The following is a 23,235-nucleotide window of genomic DNA, read 5'->3' on the forward strand; positions in this document are numbered from 1 at the left end:
AAATTACACTCGTCTGACTTTACACAACTGCTTAAGGGGTTAGAAGTGGGTTAAATGAGTAGAATTGATTTAGGTCAAAGTCTGAAGATGCTTTTACATCAACTGGCAGAGTACGGTCTCACTCCACTATGGCATGCATGGAAAAGCCTCATTGCCTCATTGTACTACTTAGTAGTAGTAGTAACAGTTGTATCAGTTGTAATGTATTGAATATTTGATTTGGGGTAGATGTCCAGAGAAAACATGGAAGCACAGTATGAGGTAGATTTTGTTTATTTTTTTGGAAAGACCATTGAATTCAGCTTTATTTGAGAAACAGGGACTTGGAATGTAAAAGATAAGGCAGTGTTTCAAACATTGCAAATGAATATTTTATTGCTATTACAGTTTTGAAGGCACATTTACAAATCTCTCTGAAAATGAATGAATGAATTTATTTATTTATGGGGAAACGTGATAACCGATGGAGTGATAATTGAACCACGATATTGCGATGGATTTTGTTGCCAATCGCTGGTGGCCCCGGAACGGATCCACTGGGTGCAAATGAAAATATGGCCGTAACGTCGCCAGTTGCACAGAGTAGTAACAGTGACAACAATAGAATGTGTTCTTAATTCCATTTTGCACCGCATTCACGCTGCTGAAAACAAAAGCTTTCTGTTTTCCGTTTTCAGCCATAGGTGCCTCTTGATTGTTATTATTTTCAGTCTAACTACATTTAAAGCCCAGAAGCATTTCTTTGTGAGTCAATACTACCTTGTTTGACATCGTCTTGTCCATCTATGGCGCTCTTTCCCTTGAGAAGAAACAGCTGTGCCACGAAAACATCACCCAGGGTGTATTTAGGGCCTTTGTTTAAATAGAACATTTGAACTCGCCACCTCATTCGGCCTGCCAGCCAAACTGTCAGGGTTGTTGAACGCAGCATGTTGTACGGTCCCTCATTCAACCTCATTTCCTTTCCAGAGCCTTCATCCACTTGGGCCAGACCGCACTTCCTTAACTGTCGATAGTTCTGCTGGTCCGGCTCATATTGCGCCTTGCACACAACCATGCAGTTGGGACCTCGGAATGGGCTCGCATTGCTTCACTGCTAAATACCCTCAATTACATTCAGGGTTACAGCTTAGCACCGTTTGAGGTATCCGTCAGTATTTGACATGGTGACATGATCTGAAGTTGCCATTATTTAAGGAAAGGTGGAAAGAAAAATACAAATTCTGAGCGAAAATGGCAGCACGCTGCACTGTACAGTGTCACGTTTCTCTTCATTGTATAACAGAAAGCCTGCAATGACGTCACACTATTTATGTAGCTGACGCAGCTCTCACAGTCCCGAAGACACACCGCAACGGGAATCGAGTAAACCTAATTGTGGTTTACCGTTCCGAATCCCAGCGAACAAAACCGAATTGTACAATTTGGTGGTTTTGTGTCCGTGGCCCCCACGCCCACCAGTGTGAAGCGATGACAAGTCGAAAACTGTGTGGCAGAATCTTGACAAATCAGCCTCAAATGCCACTTTACCACTCAAACCTCAGGCACAGTAAGCCTCGCCGCCGTGGAGTTTGAAATGCATCCGCTAGGAGAGAATGAGCCAGGCTCTAACGCGTTTTTAACCCATCAAGCTACGATGGCCACCTTCCAATTGAAGCCAATTTAGTCAGTAGGAGTGATTTGTGTTCACTGGGTAATAATTGACTTCAGATTGTTTGGATGTACAGTTTTAGCACTCAGGGTTTTTAAGAGCAGAGATATAATTGTATGTGTGTGCAGTGGTGCTTTTTTTTTTTTTTTTTCCATGGGCTGCTTGTTAGTACAATCTGAGACGTGTCCATCAGGCACATCCCTCGACGCAGCGCTGATTCACCCCTCTCACTTTACTTCAGGAGCTCCATTCTCAGACTTCCAGTTTTCCATTTTTTAGACCTATTTTATAAGCGAGAGGATGTTTGCGTTGCGTTACTTTGCGATTAAAATTGGGATCAACCCCACAGTTTGTTACAAACCACACATGAGGGAATTCATTATTTGCAACGGATATTCTAAAGCTGAAAAAATATCGTTTTTTGTTATTCATCTGATCGACAAGGTCCGACGGAAACTGGAATGTACGGAAACCGAAGCCATTTGTTCCACAGGAAATCTTGTGAATCCAGACACTCAAAAATATTAACACAAAATAAATTTTATGGAAAAGTAATATAGTATATAGTAATATAGATCATTTAAGGATCATCCTTCTATAGTGTCCCAATGCTGAAGGAACCAATGTTCATTCTTCACAGATGTTTCGTTTCGTTTTGCGAGAGGATGTTTGCTTTGCTTTACTTTGCGATTAAAATTGGGATCAACCCACAGTTTGTAATTCATTATTTGCAACTGATATTCTAAAGCTGAAAAAAATATATTTTTTTGTTATTCATCTGATCGACAAGGTCCAACGGAAACTGGAATGTACGGAAACCGAAGCTCAAAAATTTTAACACAAAATAAATTTTATGGAAAAGTATTCATTTTATAGACACATAATATAGATGATTTAAGGATTATCTTTCTATAGTGTCTTCTTGTGTATTCTTCACAGATGTTTTGTTTGGCCGCTCATTCCACAGAACGATAAATGGGCAAACTGACCAGTTTTTCAGGTGTGCAGTTTACCTATACAATGTACAAAAACATGGCATTTTTGGCAAAAAAACGTCTGGAACGCTTAGTTGTTGGCAATTGTCCATACATACATACATACCTCTACCTTTACTTACATTATTATTATTTATTTAAATTATTTAAATTATTTGGGCAATTTACTGTTCACGCTGCACTTTACATTATGTTGTTCATATTTGGTGTCTATTCTATCTATTTATTCTCCGCATTATTATTATTATTATTATTATTATTTATTATTACTTATCTTCTTTTGTGTCTGTTATTATATGGGAGCCAGGCAACGACATTTCGTTGGCAATTTCACTACTGTGTTTTTGTGCAATGACAATAAAGGGAGTCTATCTATCTATACATACTGGACTGGTTGCCAGCCAATCACTGGGCACAGACAAACAACCATTCACACTCCAACCAGTTCCTAGAACCAAACATGCACATTTCTGGAATGTGGAAAGGTAGCCACGGTGACCGGAGAAAACCCATGCACATTTTTCTTGGGGGGGGGGGGCATGCAAACTCCACACGAAGAGGCCCAATCGGAGATAGGAACTTCCACATCTCTAAGTGGCCAACATAAACCACTCTTGGCGAACTAAAAGGCCCATTGTGTTTTACATTTACACATTTATGTTAATCAGGCTAATAACGTTGCTGACGAGATGTGTTTGATTGGGTTGTACCAAGCTAATAAAAATCACCTGCTGTTCAATGTACTTATAGATACTCAGGGACTGGTTTGGGCCTCCAGAAATGAGCAGGAGCTTCATTTCAGCAGCAGTTCCAGGTTCGAAAGCAAAGTTCTTATGGTGCAAAAGGGGCTTACTTCAGTCATATGCATACCATTACTGAAAAACGCAGCGGTTTAATTTCATAAGGGAAAGTGACTGAAAGAAGTTGTAGCTCAAGAGGTCTCCCAATCCTCTTTATCAGTGTTGACCTTTGAGATGTGCGTGTGGATATGGACTCTGTGGGCGGAGCTCCTTTTGGGAGGTAATGCCTTTTGTTTCCCTGTCCTGAAACGACTTCAAAGGGAGTGGCGCCCATCCTTTTTGTAGCCAGAGCTTCCCACTAATCTGCGAGGGCACACCTGACACCTCAGCTCTCTTCACCCCCCCCCCCCCCCCCCCCCCACACACTTTGTCTGCCACAAGGGTCAAAAGCTGCACCGTCTGCGTTTAAAGAAGCCTTAATCCTTTAAAGTTGGATTGTGTGCAGTGTGAAGTACTTCCTCGCCGCTACCTCAAACCAGACTATGTTTACAAGCGTGCTAATTTGCTAATCAGAGCCAGGGTTAGGGAGCAGATCACAGCTGGAGTCAAAGTAGTCGTTTGGTAATGGAAATTGCTCTTTCTCAGCTCGGCTCGAGGGCACGTAGTCAGCAGTCATGAATTATGGAACTCGAACTGTACTTGATAAAGTAATCCATACTGCGCCTTGGCATTTAGAGGCAGCTTACACAACACAGTCGCTAACGAAAAGCAGATAAGAATTGTGCTGTTTTTGCCAACAATGGCGTGTTGGAGATGGAAACGCAAACTTTTGAAAAGTTTTTCAAATGGAGGAGGCGTGCATGAACATTTGGGATGAGCGATTAAATTCATTTAGCGGTGTGTATATTTAGAAGGCGTGAGCGCCTCCGGATTCCATTACAATTATTATTCCGGGGCTGCGATTCGATTATAAATCAGTGTACTTTTTCAGAACATATGTTTCTGTCTCACTGAATAAGCACTCATCACTTTCAGTTTTTTTTTTTTTTAGAAAGACTGTATTTGTAATAAGAAACAAGAGTTTAAATCATTTTCTTCATATTTTATTGAACTCATGGAAATGCACGACAACTGGAAAAATAACAACCCAGCCAGGACAAGCAGTTCTGTGTTTTTTTTCTGCAAAGTAAACATCGCCTACTACAGGTCTGACATGCATATTACAATGTGGTTAAAAATTTTCCTGTTTTTACTTGCCCCTGACACTAAAGTCGTATATTGTGTATTCTGCAGAGTTAAATAGTAACTGTCTTTTTTTGTCTGTGTTCGAAACCGCATACTTACCGACTACTCATACTAACTTTTTGAGTATGCAGTGTGTCTACACTGGCAGTATGCGATTTTTGAGTATGCTGCATACTGCATTCGCCCGAAATGTTGAGTATGTATTGTCAGCTTACTACTCATACCCAAATTACCCAGGATGCAATGCAACGTGAAGTCACCGGGATGAGATCAGTCCAAGCGGCGGTGTCAGGCAGGCTATATTGCGAGTTGGTTCGCTTCTTGTTTTCAAAGTAAAAGCAGTGATTTATCACTATGTTTTTTTTTTTGCATGGGGTGTTTTATTTTGTGAAAATAACCGAAAGTGCGTTGCTCATTAGCTAGCTTAAATTTTGCCGAATTTGTCCGAACGAAATTGTAAATGGTTGGTATTTGGATAAATAAATGGCACACTCAGAATCAAAATGGCCACTTTCTCGCCTGATTATTATTTATTTTTTTAAATAAGGTGATGTATTTAAAGAGTTTAGAGCTAAAGTGAAATCAGCTTCAGCCTGTCGATTTTGGCTCGAGTAGGATAACCCACAATGCATTGTGGGTTATCATGTAATACACTGCAGTGTAATGCTTTGCATACTGTCTGATGGATTGAGTATGCAGTATATAGTGTGGATAGTATGGGCATGGAATTATGTAGTAGTCAGTATGCCGTGATTTCACGCTTTCGATTGCAATAAAAACTAAAGACTCTGACTAAAGCACTAAAGTCGTTAACAACACAGCGCTTTTAGACTCGCATCTTTTTGTTCCCGTTTCCATTAAACTTTCTTGAAGGCATTATCCGCTCACACTTGCTTTTATTTCCCAGTCTAGCAGTCCATCATACCAGGGCTTACATATGCCTTTGGTATCCTCTCCAGAGCAACAGGAAGTGTTTTGATACAGTACTGCATTGGTGTGAACTTATCCGCCTGCCTTGGGCTTTTTCCCAAAGTAATTCTTTTTCTGGGAATCCGTGAAAGATAAAGATCGATGTGAGGGTTGGAACGGCGCAATCCCATCTCTCATCCCATTTTTTTTCTCTCCCCTCATCTGCTTGTTCCCTCCCGTAAGTCTCCAGTTGTCCTCCGATGCCCAGCAGTAATTATAGCAGCTCCTCAGCTCCGCCACCAGAACGAGCTGTTTACATTGGGCCCCTTGCCTCTGGCTGCTGTGACCAGGCTGTCATCCCGCCATTGAGCCTCGTTGAGGAGCAGCCACACAGTCACCGAAATGAAACTCTGCCTGACCCAATGCCCCCGAGGCCCAGCTCACCCACCCAGCTGTGTTTTGTGCTCCGCCCAAAACCTCACCGAGATTTGTCAGTCTCACAGTCTTCTTTTTTTTCTTCCACTTCTTTGTAGCGGAAGCTCACTCCAGTTTGGATTTCCCAGGCAGCCGCCGAGGGAAAACCATTCAAAAGTTTCAGTGTAAAGAAACAGAAAGTAAGAGCCAACAGCACCACCGCATGCTGGCTCCTTTGTGATTTCAGCCCACAAAGGGCTCAAGCAGAAAGAAAGAGACTGCTCTTCTGGGCCGTTCTTGCAAACAGAGGAGTTATGTTTGTTTACACGCAGGCAGCCGGCGGGTTCTGTTTGGAGTTGGACTTTCAGGGTCTGCACAGGATCCGTCTCGTTGAACTGATGATATGTTATGTAGGGTTGTACTTTGGGGTCCTCGGTGTTCTTTGGCCCTTGAACCAGGTGTTTCCTGTCTGCCTGTAGGAAAAGCACAAGTGCGTTCATACGGTGCTTTGACCCTTGCACCATTGCTGAGATCTTTTAACATTCTAGTATTTTTGGACTAGAACCCCGGTTTTGCTTAACTTGTCCACAAAAACTAAAATCTAAGAAAACTGAGGCAATTTTTCCAATAGGAAATTCAATAAATCTGTTGCAGACATCCAAATATATTAACAAAATATACAATTTATTACTTCTAATTATAGTGATACATGCACAACGTTGCAGGATGAAATATCCCAGCAGCTGACATATGAGAATGTACTGGTTTTAGTTCCAGCTGTGGTAATTCCATTGAGTATTTATATGCTGCTTCGACAGTATACAGGGTACAGGTAGCTGGAGATGCCGTCAGCATTCAAATCCTGCATGCTGCCTGCAGGCTGGGCTGCTCCTTCTTGGAGGCTAATTTCTGATCCCCCCCCCCCCCTTTTTTTTTTTTTGAAATGCAAGACTGGAGGGGTGGGGGCAACCCCTGGTGGCCACAGTACGGACCTACAACTCCACAGCCAAAGCTCCATTTTCAAAGCAGGATGTCAAAAATAATCACCGCCGGCATTTGTTGCTTTCATTTTACAGGTGAACTCCTTTTCTCTTCACCTGTCAGCTTTTACTCTTATGTCTGACATGGAAACATTTACCATAAAGATCTGATTTGTGGCCTCCCTGAAGGTTTATGTGAGATATCTGACAGAAAGTGTCTTGTTGCTGCAAAAATCACACATACACACTGACAAACGCTGACACACATGCAGTATAGGTGAAGGCTTTGTAGCCGTGTGATGAGGTGATGGAATAGTACATGAAAACGTCTCGTCTCCTGCCTCGTCACATGGGTCTGTATCATTTAGTAAGCGGCAATAATGACCTGACACTTGCTTGGCAGGTCGTTCCTCTATTGTCATGCATAGGACCCCCCCCTCCACCCCCACACTCAGCCCCCAGTTAATTTAGCGTTTAGTGTTTACTTACAGGTACGACTGGCAGCCCAGTCTGACGTCAAGATTCTGCATCGACTGATAAGCCTGAGACTGGCTTGGTGGAGACAGGCATCCGAGGTTAACATCAAGTCTGGGAATCTTTTGCATACGCTTTAGGGTAAATGCTGTGTAAGGGAAGCTGTAAGGGGGACATTGCAGCGACAGTTAAAATGGTTCCTTCCAAATTCGGCACGTTAACCGATATCATCATTATTTTGCGTAACCGTTTTATTTAGTTCCACCTTCACACTGTAATGAGACTGAATGTAATTTAAGCCAATGGTCTCAAACTTGCGGCCCGCGGGCCACATTTGGTCCACAGGATGCTAGTTTGAGGCCCCTGCCTTGATGTGAAAGTTTAATGTTAGTGCGGCCCGCACTGATAATTTAATGACAATTTAAAGCTGTGTGCACACCGGACACAATTGATGCGATTTTGCCCCGCCCATACACGAGCGAGCGCACCTTTTTTGCTTTTTCTCTTCTCATCCATGACTGAGATCAAAGCACTGAAAAAGTGTAGGGTATCGCAGAAGCAAAAGCATTGAAGACAGTTTGTTTATTTTTTTTCTTTCTGTTTTTAATAAATGCATTTTTTTTCGTTTTCTCACCAGACCCTCGCTCCAGTGGCCCCCAGGTAAATTGAGTTTAAGACCCCTGGTTTAAGCAATAATTCTGGATGTAACGAGACAGGACAGAAGCGTAGATACAGTGGAACCTTGTTTTTGTAGAATTCAGTTGTCGACAAATGTGATTTTTGCTTTTGTTCACTGTCTCGGTTAACAAAATTTGCCTAAATAAATCATAGAACTCAAGCTAGCCATGACAGCCTTATTTTAGGACGTTGACCTTCCCCGGTTCAGCCAGTTCAGTTCACTCAATAGAACCTTTCTGTTGCTGTGAATGATTATGTCCGGTAACTGTAAGCCATTTTCAGGTTGGCCTGCAGAGCATAACTTTTATGTACTTGTTGGTAACATACTGCAGACATGTTTCCATGTAGCACATATTTGCTCTACCGTTGTTCCGTTGGTTCTGTGCAACGTCTACGTCAGCGAGATGGAGAGCGAGTGAGGAAGTGGAAGGGATGCAATGTGACGATCTGCTGTTTCATTTATCCGTGATAGCGTTGCCTCATTGAGCAGGTGGGGCAGGCTTTCCCTTGGCGTCTGGAAATTTGTCAGCTTCTCATGTGACCCAGTTCCTTCCCAGTCTAAGTCATTCTGAAGCAACCCAAACACTCCGCACTAATGCTTTTTCACTCTCCTATCATTGCACGTTTTATTGCTCAGAGCAGATGGAACGAGAGACATTGTGACGCTTGTTAAAGCGGGGAAAGTGAGCATCTGAACGTACTGATTACAGAGGTTTAAATAGGGGCAGCGCCACTTGTGTTCTCCTACATGTTTTTGTGTGTTTTCCCCACGGGCATGGATGCTCTTAAACTGAGTCATGCTCGACTGGAGCCTAAACTACAACTCCCTCAGCTCCGTTCCCCGTGTTCCTGTTTCCTATCCTTCCACTGCAGACTTAACCAGCTGGGCTCCTGGAACATTCAAACACGGTACGACGATAAAAAAAAAAAAAAAGAAAAACCAGAAGAAGCAGAAATGGGTGGGTGGTGTCAAGCCCACATTGAGATTGATGCGCTCCTGTTGAATCTAGCATGTAAACACCATCATGGTCCCGACTCCCCTGCAGGACGGTGGGATTGGAACCTGATTGAAACCACTCCCCTAATGTCATGTCTGCTTTTCTTATTTACCATCTCTTTATTGCATTCTTTGAATTGTCTCATTAGCCTTCCTTTAGCACACTATTTGTAACATTTGTATGCTCAGCATCAGTGTTTACTTTATTTACACTTTTTAACATCACCAGCAGGTGGCAGTGTGACCCCACTGAAGCTCACACAGCTCTTTAGTCCTACACTTGGTCTTTTTATTTCATCACACATGGTTGCTGCAAAAACATGTTTTACAGCAGATTTGTAACATTTTCATTAATATCCAAGAATGTGTGTTTGTTTATTGAGCATCATTTGAACTCATCTTTCGTCCATCAAATATATGACTGAATTCATTCATTCATTCATTTTCTACCGCTTTTTCCTCACGAGGGTCGCGGGGGTGCTGGAGCCTATCCCAGCTGTCTTCGGGCGAGAGGCGGGGTACACCCTGGACTGGTCGCCAGCCAATCACAGGGCACATATAGACAAACAACCATTCACACTCACATTCATACCTATGGACAATTTGGAGTCGCCAATTAACCTAGCATGTTTTTGGAATGTGGGAGGAAACCGGAGTACCCGGAGAAAACCCACGCATGCACGGGGAGAACATGCAAACTCCACACAGAGATGCCCGAGGGTGGAATTGAACCCTGGTCTCCTAGCTGTGAGGTCTGCGCGCTAACCACTAGACCGCCGTGCCGCCCCACGACTGAATTAAAATGCCCAAATTAAGTTAGGGCTGCAGCTCATGATTATTTTCTTAGTTGATTAATCTGAAGCTTGTTTTTTGATTAATCAAGTAATCGGTCTAATATCGTATTTTGCACAAAACACAAAGATTCACACATAAGACACTGAAATCCAAGGATAGTTCCGGTTTTTAACTGAATATCAAAATAGTTGTAGATTAATTGGATGGTTGATTAATTGCTGATTCATTGATTGCAGCTAAAAAAAATCAGTTTTAACTAGAGTTGGGTAATATGAACCTTAGCATGTATCACAATATTTATATTAGTACCACAATATCATTAAATTCAGCGGAGTCTTGTATAAAAAGCTACACACCTTAACCCGTATAATTGTTTTAAAACATTACACTCGAAGTTAGCTTATCTATGGCACTGTGTCGAGAGTGTCCGAGCTCATTGGTTGCATTAAATCCACTATCAGGAGAAACTCTTCAACTCATATGTGATGTTTTCACCCACTATACGTGTTCCTCTGGAGACAGGACGACTTCAAAGTTTGGTCTGGCTGGGTATGTGGTGGACCTAATAGATGGTTGGGTTGATCAGCTTCTCCACGTCTGATGATATTACGGAGGTATCTCCTAAGTTTGCAACAATTTCTTCATCTTCAGTCATGCTCATTTTCTCTCTTGGGTTTTCCTCTGGCACCTCGGGGCCGTTCTGTTGAAGACAGGAGGCGCCAATGTGTAAGGGTGCGCTGTGGGGTGCAGTCGCAGGAACGCAAGAACCACGTCATCAACTCTGTTTTTTTCCTGTTTGAAAAGATCATTTATACATATATATATACATTTATTTATATTTTTCTTATCATCGGAAGAATTATCGCGCAAACCTAAATTTGACCAGATTTAGCTCTTACCAGATTGCTGTTTTGTGAATAGTGATGTAACATCAACATGTGGACCTTGTCCTGTCATCTGCCTGTAGTTTGGAGTTATTTCGCCGGGGTTTGAAGTGAGGAATTTGCTTTGTTTGCTTCCCCTTTTCGGTTGCAGATTGCAAGCTAAACTCCATGCCAGAGATTGTTCGTGTTTGTTTGTTTGTATGCCGTCAGAGGTGAAGTCAACAATCCAAATCCCAGTGCTGTCATGTTATTGGCAACAGGGACGCAGTTTGTTGCAGATTTGTGATGTAATTGGCCGTTAATCTCTGCTCTATTGCTCGCTGATCAGACCCAAGCGACCGTCAACCTCCGCATGGAAAACCTCGCTCTCAATAACGCATTCACCCACAGATTAGTAGCGCTGCCTCCAGTCCCCAATTCCAGTCATAAGCTTGTTACTGGAGTGAGTTCAGTGAAAGGGAAATAATCGTATAAAGAGCAGTATTAAAACACACTCGATGGAGTAACAACATTCCCGGCCTGGCTCAGGTTGCGTAACCGGACTATTGTGAAGCTGAGCTGCTGAGCAGCCAATGAGCTCCTGCAACTTTTGGAGAAAGACCCCAAAATGAAAGAATCCGTTTGTATTTGAGGTGTTTAATAAAGTGCCAGGACAGAATTTTAGCTGATTGCTGATTATATTACAGTGATGTATTTTATGTTCCACTACTTTAAATCCCACCCCACAAACATATTTGTTTATTATTTTATTAACACCAGCATATTTTCTGCATGGACTTTAATAAAGAGGAGTGAAAAAAATGAGCAATAACCCTAAAAGGGAGCCTGCACTTTTAGGATGCATGTTGCCATAGTGATGGTGGGGAATGGCTTGTGTTTCCTTGACGACGGGGGTCCTGTCCAGTACACGTTTTTGCATTGGGGGTTGTATTTTTAGTCATACTACGTGTTTTGAAAATATTATTATTATTGAGCTCTGTTATTGAATTGCATCAGAAGTTCACGTGGGGTGAAGAAGACGAGAATGGCATAAAAAAAAAAAGATCTGTGGTGGTTCGAGATGACATCATCGTCTAATGTGTAGAATCAGCCATGACCTGTGCGACTCTGATAATGCCGCCGTTCGATGCCGTTTACTGGACGCAGTTGTCACGACAAGCCACCCAGATACTCCTATTACAATGTGATTCCATAAAATGGTCACATAAATCAACTGTTTATTATTTGTCAAGTTTTATACCGACATTAAATGAGCCTTTTCATGCCTTTTAGTTATCATTGACGACCTTTCAGGTTTGTTGTTATTTGGGGGGCCTCCGTCTGCCTGATTTACTGTCTGGAGCCATTCTGTCCGGCTGGCAGGCAGTCAGACTGGAACATTCATGAATTCCTTTTCACCTCTACGCACAGAAGGGGGAAAAAAATATCTTTATTTTTTTGGATGAGTGACTGCAGCTGGCAACTTGAACGATGGGGTGTGAAGAGAGTGGTAGATTAGATAGTCGTTCCTGGACCCAGGAAGGTGTACTTGGAAGGAATAGCTCAAAGCTTCGGAGGGAACCAGATGACAATAACAGATGGGAATGCTGGTTTTCTGTTTGGTCCTACTGTACTTTTACTATGGACTATTTAAGTATTATACTACATGATATTTTTTTGAGTACAGTACTTTAGTAGTGGTGCCCATCTAAATACAATAAGTGCATTTCTCTGCAGTTTGGAGTTCAGTTGCTGAAGCCTGATGAATGCTCCTGTGTGAAGGCCAAGGCGCTCCTCCAAAATAATACGACTTTGCTCTGTGGCTGTGATTGGTCAACATTGATTAACGACAATGGCACAGCTACTCATTACCGAATCATTTTTTTTTGGTAATGGTAATGGTTTTATTTCATTTGAACATGCATCAGATTACAATTGAGTGCATCCCATAATCAGTTCCCAGTTCCACATGTTCAAAAGGAGTAGGAAGAAGCAAAGCTTATTAAATCCTACCCCTCCATCTGGTACTTTTACAATCAGTAACTGTTATTATAATTTGTTCACTTCCTGCTTTCCTAATATAGTTTGGTTTTTTTTGTTGTATTTTAAAATTTAAAAAAATATTTTTTTTTAAATTTGAAAATTTTGAAATTTTGAAATTTTGAAATTTTGAATTTTGAATTTTTTTAATTTTGAATTTTTTTAATTTTTACATTTTTAAAAAATCAATCCATTCCATAGTTTGATTCCACATACTGAAATGCTATGGCTTTTTAACATAGTCCTAGCATAGAAGTGTTTCAAATGTACTTCTTCCCTGAGATCATATTTCTCCTCTCTTGTTGAGAAGTTCTGGATGACATTTTTAGCTAATTTCGGTCTTTAATGTTTTGATCAGCTGATGAACAGCCTACCTCACGTGCTCCATTCTACATTCAGCTGTCGGGTCTCACCAGCCAGCTGTTGTGCCCGTCATATTATGCTGTTGGTGGGGGGGGGGCTGCCCCATGATCAAGGACCTCTCACCTCATTGGCTTTTTTTAGTGACGTCCCACCAGCATTCCTGACAGCCTCTCTGTGTGGTAGATTGATTGACAGGTACAAAGCAACGACACCGTTGTCCTGAGGTTCCAAGCTCACCCCCTGTCGCTCAGCTGTCCCAGAACAATGCCCGCATCATTGCACCCAGCGGACCGGACCCGTTACGGAATTGCAGCACCAGTTGGGTGGGTGCGCTGTCTGAGTAATTGAAAACGTGGGATTAAGGAGAGGAGGAATGTGCACTTGGTGGGATGTATCCGGTGAAAGATGATATTGGCATGTGGTCCTGTCATTATGAGGATTTGACCAATCAAGAGAGAGCGTAGACATTATTTTAGGCGTGCCAACCTCAGAATGAAGTCGACACCGGAAGTCTTTGACTGGATGGGCATCTGTTGTTGGTATTCGTTGGGCTTCTTGGGTAACCTTTTCATGCTTTTTGCTCCGGAACCAACTCTGGATTTGAATCTCCATGTTCATACACATATTGGTCCATCTGGCATTGGTCCTGTTTCAAATATGAACTAAGATTGCCTTTGGATCCTATTTCCATTGAGCCCTATGTTCTCTGGTGATCTTGTGATTTCCAATTGATTTAATTATTTCCTGCATGAGCTAGTGATTCTCACGTAGTCTACAAAATCCAGCGTGTGGAGTTTCCATCAGAAGAGTTGAACAGATGTGTTACTGTTACTATTTACGAAGGGATATTCCTTTAATTGGTGTAGAGGTACTCTCGGTTCTGTTGTTTTTACTCGTCTTTATCAGTCCCATCCGTCCCCATTCTGCCATGCTTAAGTAAGGCTGTCAGACCAAGATTAGTACGTGTAGGTACAGATATTTACTCAAGAGAGGTGGCTAAGGGGAGTAATTGTTTCTCTGGTTGTGTGTCAGGCCTCATGAATGTGTGCTCCGTGCTCATTACTTCCCTTGATTATCTTAATCCTCTGTCTGAACCCGGGCCTGTCACATGCATCCAGGGATGTGAGAGGTCAAAGATCAAACCATCCCCCTGCGCAACCCTAAAATCAGAGTCCCCTCATTATTAAACTACAGCCTCTACATCTTGCCTTTCCCGATCCCAACCTTACCCGCCTATTCATATATACTCCCTTCGGTGTGTTCCTCTTGTTTTTTTTGCTGCCGCGCCTCTGTTCTTGTTATCATCTTGAAAGGCTGGTAATAGACCAGTACCATTTTATCATAACCACAGCATTGTGCATAATCAAAGCACCATTTTAAGTGTGAGTGAAGTTTGCAGTGCTCTAAAATAACAGGCTTGGTTTTCTTAAAAGCATGCTATTTTTTTTTTTTCTCCCGTTCCATTCGGAGGAGAATTATTTGTGCAGGGCTGTTTGTGTTCTGAGAGATGTGTTGATGGGGTCCGAAAACTGTTTTGGGGTGTGGAGATAATGGTGCTCAGACCATGAGGAAAGGTGGTTTACTATATTAGGTCCAATTTGAGAAATGAAAAAAAAGAACCTTTTCATTTTGCAGTTTGCGTGGATTTTTTTAAAGGCTAAAAACATTTTTTCATGAATATATTAATAAATCATGCTGTTTTGTGGTTCATTGTTCTTAGTAGTAGTTGTAAAAAATAAGCATATTTAAGCAAATGGTAAATCTTTTCTATAGATTAAGTATTTCCAAGCATAAAAAACTAAAATACAAAAATAAGACATTCAGAAAATGCATTTAAAGCTGTTTTGATGATATGTGTAATTTTCAGTGAAGAGACACAAGCACCAGACTTGGTCACCGGAACAACAGCCGTTTATTGCAGGTTTAAATGATCTCACAACAGTTTACGTGTTTCATCGGGATGGCGATGGCTTTCTCTTCTTTTCGCTAATCATGGCTCCTGCTCGTCAAAGGTTGGGCTGCAGGCTTTTTGGGCCTCCATGCCTCGCTTAACACTAGTCGTGCTTGTGCGGGTGCTTTGCGTGTCTGAGTAGCCTTTTGGGACCAAACGCAGTTACGAGGCATAGTGCCACCCGCAAAATTTTGTGGACCAACAAAAACTGTACAACTTTTCAAAAAAAAACCAACAAAAATAATGATGAACCTTGAAGAACTGAATGTGTATCACCCCGTTTATTCATTCATTCATTCATTTTCTACCGCTTTTCCTCACGAGGGTCGCGGGGGTGCTGGAGCCTATCCCAGCTGTCTTCGGGCGTAAGGCGGGGTACACCCTGGACTGGTCGCCAGCCAATCACAGGGCACATATAGACAACCATTCACACTCACATTCATACCTATGGACAATTTGGAGTCGCCAATTAACCTAGCATGTTTTTGGAATGTGGGAGGAAACCGGAGTACCCGGAGAAAACCCACGCATGCACGGGGAGAACATGCAAACTCCACACAGAGATGCCTGAGGGTGGGATTGAACCCTGGTCTCCTAGCTGTGAGGTCTGTGCGCTAACCCCTAGACCACCGTGCCGCCCATTACCCCGTTTATATTAAATATAAATTCCAATCAGTGTTCAAGAATCATCCGATATCCACTCAAGCAGCATTTCTCTTTGAAAGTGCTGAGCAAAAAAACAACAGCTTTTGCAGCCCATTAGACCTCTGAGGTCACCGCTTGGCCTGACTAATGGGTCCAGGGTCACGTTGTAAGGAGATTCACAGACTGCTCAAGACATCCATTTCTTGCACTTTCATTACAATCCTGTGGCAGACTACAGATGGGCATGAGCGTCCACATCATAATTCTTGAACAGAGGTCGGCTTCATCCATCACGGCCGACTTTGAGCCGTTAAACCTGACGACGGGTATTGGGGCGTTTGAGTGATATTATCCAGTGACCTCACTCCTCCTTTGGTGGTCGTGCTGTAATGTAATGAGATGGAAGGGAAAATATAGACCGACGGGCCATAAGTCACTCGTTAGCACTTTTCATTCAAACCGTTTGATTACCTTTTCTCCAAACGTGCTGTTTTTAACGATTGATTTGAACTGTTCCTAAACCCGAGGGACTCTTGGTATTGCGTGTTTACCGCCAACATGCTTGAACGACCACAGGTGATGACGGGTTGGAGATTGAACTGGTGACAAGGACTTCATAGCACCACAGGGTGCCTCCAGAGGTAGGACAGGACAGTGGATTAAATATGAACTGATATTAATCGTGTTGACAACCATGAGTTGCCTCCTGCAGGAATGTCATGGCATTTGGATAATAGGCTGTAAAATAGGCTTTCATTTTACTTCGCTATCATTTAGAAGTGACTGGTGTTTTATAGTAGCAAAGGTTAGTTAGCCGTTTAACTAGCGCCATCAGCTTACTCGTTCTCATTAGTCTATTCACAGTTGAAGGAAAACACCTCGTCGGTCATCGCTTTCAGCCCACGAATGCAGAGACAAGAAGAATTACTGAGCTTGTCTTTCTCCATTAGAAACAACACATTTACTCTTGTCTGCAAGGCCTTTCACTTTGATTACATATTGGCTCATTTAGTCCACCGGAATCCTATCCTATGCTGGCTAGTGTTTTTTGTTTTGTTTGAACCTGATTGACTGCTCTTTGGAGAAGTGGTAAATCTGGTAAAGTGGTTGTTGTGTCCTTGGTGGTTGGAGACGCCATTGGCGTGAATTGGCAGCCACCTTTCCGTCGGTCGAGCCTAAGGCAGCTGAGGCTACAGATGTGTTTCTTTTCATTAGATTTGATCCTTAGACCACGTATCCTACCAGGTATCCTACCAGGTATCCTACTGTTCTTAACTCACCCAATCCCAGCCATTTCTCAAACGACAACTCCTTCAGTACCAGCCATTTTAGATTAATTGGAATGATTTTTATTGTCTTCTAAACATGGAAGCGACCAAATGAAAGATTACATTCGAAAGTTTGTTTCTACCTTTTTCTGTTCTTCAGTAATCGGCAGTAGAACATGGGTAAGTTTCTGGGAAATATCAGTTCCCGACTAAAGAAGGGAGTTTTTCTTTATGCTTTTCTTTATGTTTGCTGTTTCGTGGTTGTACATGATGCCTCCAAAACAATATGGTGCTTTTCTTTTCATTGGCTACCCAATGGTTTGTTAAGGCTGTGGGCTGCCAGGAGCATATTTCATTTTTAACCCTTTAGGCACCAGAGTTTTTTCAAGAAAATATTCAGTTTTTATTTTACAATTTCAAAACGAAAATCATAATAGATAAATGCATACTGTAAATGAGAATAATCATCAGTATGACCCAAAGTTTAGTTTGGCTTAGAAATGGCCAGCGCCCTGTCTCCACAATACCAAACAAGTTCATCAAAATCATCCACTTTTCCTAATCTTCCTCATCTCTCATGGAAACACGTTATTCTTTACAGTGGGATACCGAACACCACCAATGCTTTCTATGCTATTAGAAGTGTATTTCCTGCAGCACAGTCACCCTGTGGCTACTTACACATTTTTTTTTACATTCCCACCCTGAAAATAATTGTATCTCCCAAAAGGGGGGCGCTGCAAAAAAAAAGTTTGGGGTCCAAAGTGTTAATGGGAATCCGTTTCCATCCACAGTTGGTGTTTGAAAGGGCTAATCAGTCTTGTTAAACAACCAAAGAAAGTTCAATAATTACACTAAAATAATGGCCCTGTCATGATCATTTGTTTTGGCATCCAATTAAGTTGTTTCAGTGGCTGTCATTGCGACTGGCCGCGGTCCCTGCTGGCACAAGATTTGGCTGGTTTTACAACTATGACTACAAAGCCGACAGCTGTCTGATGAATTATGCACAGCGCAGTGTTTCAGAGATTAATACACACACACACACCTACACAATTCCTTGCACGCTCATACCCCAGTGGTACAGTCGTGAGGGTCTGGCTTCTTTAACGACTATGCATGTTTAGTTTATTTCTCTACTCTGTCGGCTCTACGCAGCAGTTTTCCATGACTTCCTTATAGTATTCCGTGACGATCCAATTCTCTTACCTGGCATTTCCATTAAAGCTGTAGCTTTGTAAATACCCTTTTCCTCTCATATCCTCTGCAGATTAGAAGGCTATTAAGGCCCAGCCAAATAGAAGGTGGCTAAAATATAACCAGAATCAGCCTTCTAATCCTCCTTTTCCTCCACCCAGAAAATATGTATTGGAGGTCTGTGTGAAGTAAAGTTGCAGGATTATTTTCCCCTTGAATATTTGAGTCCTGAAGATGACTGATATGGACAAATATTGTGTATGAAAGTTAATGGTCCTAACAAAAGACGCATTCTTTCATGGATTTTCAATATGTCGCTGTCATGTTATCATTCTCCGATCATCCAGCCTTCCTCCTTCTCCTTTCCTTCATCCTGCTGTCTGGACAGTGTCTGAGTTGCGACTAACTCGACCTAATTCCCTTTTTTTTTATCACTCCCAGCCATCTTTGTCACCTTCTGCTTACTTTTTCGCCAAGTTCTCGTGTTATCTCTGCTGTGATCGTGAAGGTCTTACTTTAGCAATGCAAAGCTATTGGATTTTTCCAGAAAGCTGACTGAAATATTGAGGTCAGGCTATGTAAATTCCACAGATGTTCAGTAATTCATCTTCTAGTTTGAGGACAAAGAGTACGTGGGACTCCTCTGCATTCACCTAGAGTAAATCTTCATTTAACCTGAGGCAAAATGATGCATAGCTGTCACAGCCAGCTACCCCATCACACAGCAACTTAACACTCTAAAGGTAGACCTAAGAAAGATACAAACATGTACCAATATGACTTTTCACATAATTAATTGCATCCAAGTAAAGCATTAATTCATTCCTGCTGGGTTGCTGCGGTGATGTCAGCCTCCCTCTGGGCTCTTCTGTCTCCCTCTGATGGTCAGAGGCAGCATTCTCCAATAAAACGCTTCGTTCAGACGAAATGCATAGTTGCAAAACCTTTTAATTTTTAACTTGTATTGATACTTCTTTGTATATTTCTTAGGTGTAGCATTTTGTGTTAAGTTGCTGTGTGATGAGTTTAGCATTCTTTGTAAAATAACACCGTGAGTCAGACTGTTTAACAAAAAATCAGAATTGGGCATCATACATAGCCCATGACTGTCCAATCAGGCCATGGGGGACATTGACCCCAGCACCCCCCATGAATATGAATGATCCAGCCTACGATACATCAAATGTAAAAAAAGAAAAACCTACATGAAATCAAAATCCTGAAATCTTTTTGCTGTGTTATGACACTCCATGTTGTGCTGAAACAGAACCATCTACGATGCCGAGTCCATGTCTCGACCAGTAATGAATAAAAGCTGCAGCGGGAGAGCGGTGTGCATGTCTGCGTGGAGTATTTAACTCGCTGATCAAACGACACAGCGTGGACCAGAGAGGCTTTGTCACCAGAAAAGTCAGCAAATTAAATAAACAGAACGTCGTGTCCAAATGAAATCTCTGAACACAATGAAGGACCGCGTGACGATTTTTCACCTGCTGTTTGTATTCGAAGAGGCCCTCGCTTGACTTTCTTTCTCCACAGTCGATTGCTGCAGATTATTCTTTAATATGCACATTTTTCTGCAGCAGTAGCGTAAAACCCTTAGCGCACTTGTTCGTATCAGAGCGTTGACTCCGCTCGGAATGGGATAATCTCAGTGTGAAAGAAAGATTAGTCGGACGAGAGCGCCAGCTACAACTCTCCGCTGATCCCAGCCTCGGGCGCAACAGTACAGCTAATGTGAGCATAGAATTGGTTTTCATGCTACGCTGGATGAAAGTTTCAGTCCTGCGCCCAACTGGATCCCGCAGTAATTAAGAATGATTGCGAAATTCACATAGTCAGATACCTTTTAGTTTGCACCAAGCAAGCACAGATTCCGCCTTAAGTGGATTATTGTGAGATTTTTGTTGTTGTTGTCCAGTATTCGCCTGGACAGTTTTTGTTATTTAAAAAAAAAAGATGATGAATAGGAATCGTGAGCAGTTTTCCCAAGGGTCTGTATTTAAATTTAACAAAGTGAATGATAAAAAACACACCAAAACAATCCCACTCCCTTGAGACGACAAAATGCTCTTGTTAACACAAAGCAGCACGGCAGCCAAAACAAATGACAGCCTCTCCGCATGAAATATCACTCCTGTAGTCATCTTTACACTTGTAATACCCAACATAGTAGGCATAATACTCGTAAATAAATCATTTTTAGACATAAATAAGACTCGTGAAATGTGGACAGGAAGTGACGTTGAGAGTTCAGAGTTGTGTTTCAGATTTAATAGTGATTATTGTGCCTGTTGTGAGAGAATTCAAACCTGCAAAAATGCATTCAAGTCTGATCCTTACGTTACAGTAACACTACTGACACCTAGTGACCACTGTAGAATACCACATTTCATCAAAGTCTTTGAATGCGTCTTGTGAATGCCTCATACTGTATGTTCATTTTAGTTCCTTTAGTCATTTTAATGCTTGAAAATGCCCAAATATACATATTTTTAAACTAATAATAAACCGCATTCAACTACAAAACAACATAATTTATTAAGTCATATATTTTTTAAAAAGCACAGTGGAGTGAAATGGTGAAATTTTATGTCTGTAATTAAATAAATCTACATTAGTCTGACTATTCCTGCTTTTATCTTTGAGATGGATGTGTTAGGTATCAATAGTCTAAATCCACACCAAGCTCCATGCAACTATTTCCCATGGAATCGGGGTATGCGGTAAATGGAAACAATCTATCCGATGCCAGGAACTGACAGGGTCCCAGTACGGAGCTCTGAACAAATAATAACTTTAAAATACTGCGGGGATATTACCACTCCGTCACCTTGTTGTGCTACATTTCAAATTCCTATAAAGTCAAACTCAAATAACATTTACTGTGACGGTCTCAACTGGACATTTATCTCTGGTTGGCAACAGCAGAATGAACCGCGGGACCGATGCCAGGTCTGGCTTATGCAGCCGGACGAGTTGTCCACACACAGGACACTGGATTGCATTTGTTTCGGGGAAAACGCACTGGGAATGGATTGTTTGCTTTTTGATGGATTAGTATACTAGAATCAACACAGCTTGGGTCAGTATCAAACCGCTACTATAGTGGATATTATTTTTCCCAGTACGCGTGGTGGGAGAACGTAAAACTTCAAAGAGGCTCCTGTTTTCTGCCATCTGGGCCATAACAGGTAGACAATAAAATAGTTTACTCCGGTGTTGAACCGTGTTGCTGCAAATATTAATTTGTGCTGTTTCTTGGTTGACTATAGCATATTATTGTAAAAAAAAAAATGATATTTCATCAGTGGTTACAGATTCTTGACTTAAATTGAGAATTTTCAAGAAGTGTTAATGTTCATAATAGTCATCATCATAATAATAAGCTCCAGCTAAAACTCATCTCTGAATCCCACCACACGTCCGGAAGACATTTATTGAAAAACACACAATACTATCTGCCCCAATGGCTGGATGGGACAAAAAAAAATAAAAATAAAAAAAAAAACACACAAAAACGACTCTTATTTATGTCTTAAATCGCAGAAATTCCGTTCTCGCGGTCGGGTTTGTAACCAATTAACCGTGATAAATGAGGGATTACTGTACACGCTTATGGTAAACTGTGCTAATGAGGCCCAATCAGACATTTTTTCTCTGCAGGGGGTGGGGGTCATGTAACTCATACAAGGCCTCTCATGTGGATGGGGAGCTTGTGTGTTAAATTTGGTCTTATTGCTCTCACAATCTCTCATACTGTCACTTTAAGAACTTCAAGAACTCTTGCTTCTTTAGTGGTGCAAAATGTGTAATTTTGTGTTCTATGTACTGCATGCAACTAAATAACATCATTCCTCTTAACATTTATTTTTAACACATGCACGGGGGCTTATAAGTACCTTCAGACGCTGCTGAAAGAGCTCCATAGTCAAGTCATGATATACATAAACTCCTTATGTTATACATTAATTAGGACGTCATCCGCTTGAATGGCAGGATATTATCCCCAAGGTAATACAATCCAAGAGTTAGCCCCCCTCTCATGAATAATCAATGAGTGGCTGTTTAATAAACATGAGGGGGTGTATAAAGGCACCGCTCGGGCTGCGCTGGCCACCAGTAGTTCAGCTTGGAGAGAAGGGAGCATGTGAGGTGAGGAGGGGGGGGGGAGTGTGTTTTCGACTGAGGGCTGAGGCACGGACACAAGCTGGGGGAGTCCAGCGTTGTCGGCCAAAGACGGTGCAAAGAGAGGGAATCATTCCAGAGAGAGGAAGAGATCCGCTCCTCGACTCTCGCTGCCTGAGCGGCCGCAGGGGGAGCCTGCTTGGCGTGACCTCCTCCACCATGGGATGCAGCCTCTGTACCCTCCAGAAGCCCGAGGAGCATTATAAACTCCTCTATGAAGTCTGCCAGGTACTGTAATCAAACTTGCAAGGTTTGTTTTGCAAGTTGTGTATTTTATGACTAACTGCTGCTGCGACCTCCGCTTCTTCCCACTGCATGGGAGTGGGAATAAAGTGGATCTGCTGAGCAGCCTGAACTCCGGCGGCCACAGGGGTCATTGTGAGGTGGCGCGCTGTGCTTAAAGGGAGAGGGTGATGAAGAGGTGACAGCTCTCTCAATGTGTCTGTGCGAGCGCTGCCCACCTCCTCATTGTCACCCGAATGCTGACTCCGAGCTTTCTGCCTTTTAACCCCCGTTTGACTTTAACTTAAGTTTATATTTAACGTCAGACTTGCTTGTTTTGCACATTTTTAGTCAGTACAGAAAATACAGCGGACAAAAAAGGACCCAAGAACAGGTCTCTTAATTAGATCACGGCTACTTAGTGACTTGATAATTGATGTTCTACCTGAGACTCGGCTATTTTAACCATTTTATATGTCTATAATCCGGTATTGTTTGATTGCCTTTATTAAATCTCTTGAAGTCCAGTACATCGCTTCAATGTACTGGGGAATTTGTGCACATGAGCTTCCCAGCATGCCTTGCGGGTTATAAAAGCTCGTATTGATTTGCATGTATGG

At 42.1% G+C, this 23,235-nt stretch overlaps 1 protein-coding gene across 3 annotated transcripts in view; it reads left to right on the top strand.

Annotated features, from left to right (window-relative positions):
* pdzrn3b (PDZ domain containing RING finger 3b) overlaps positions 1-23,235 on the top strand; it is an 81,082-nt gene that overhangs the window by 42,320 nt on the left and 15,527 nt on the right. The window contains exon 1 of one of the 3 annotated variants that reach the window (XM_058087879.1): positions 22,405-22,621. The exons of the other annotated variants lie outside the window; for them this stretch is intronic. Within the exon in view, the coding sequence (XP_057943862.1) occupies positions 22,553-22,621 (69 nt within the window). The 5' untranslated portion in view covers positions 22,405-22,552. Of the gene's footprint in view, positions 1-22,404; positions 22,622-23,235 lie in introns of those variants that run through there. 3 annotated transcript variants of the gene reach the window in all.

The sequence above is a fragment of the Doryrhamphus excisus genome, chromosome 1 (genome assembly GCF_030265055.1).
Source record: "Doryrhamphus excisus isolate RoL2022-K1 chromosome 1, RoL_Dexc_1.0, whole genome shotgun sequence".
NCBI lineage: Eukaryota > Metazoa > Chordata > Actinopteri > Syngnathiformes > Syngnathidae > Doryrhamphus > Doryrhamphus excisus.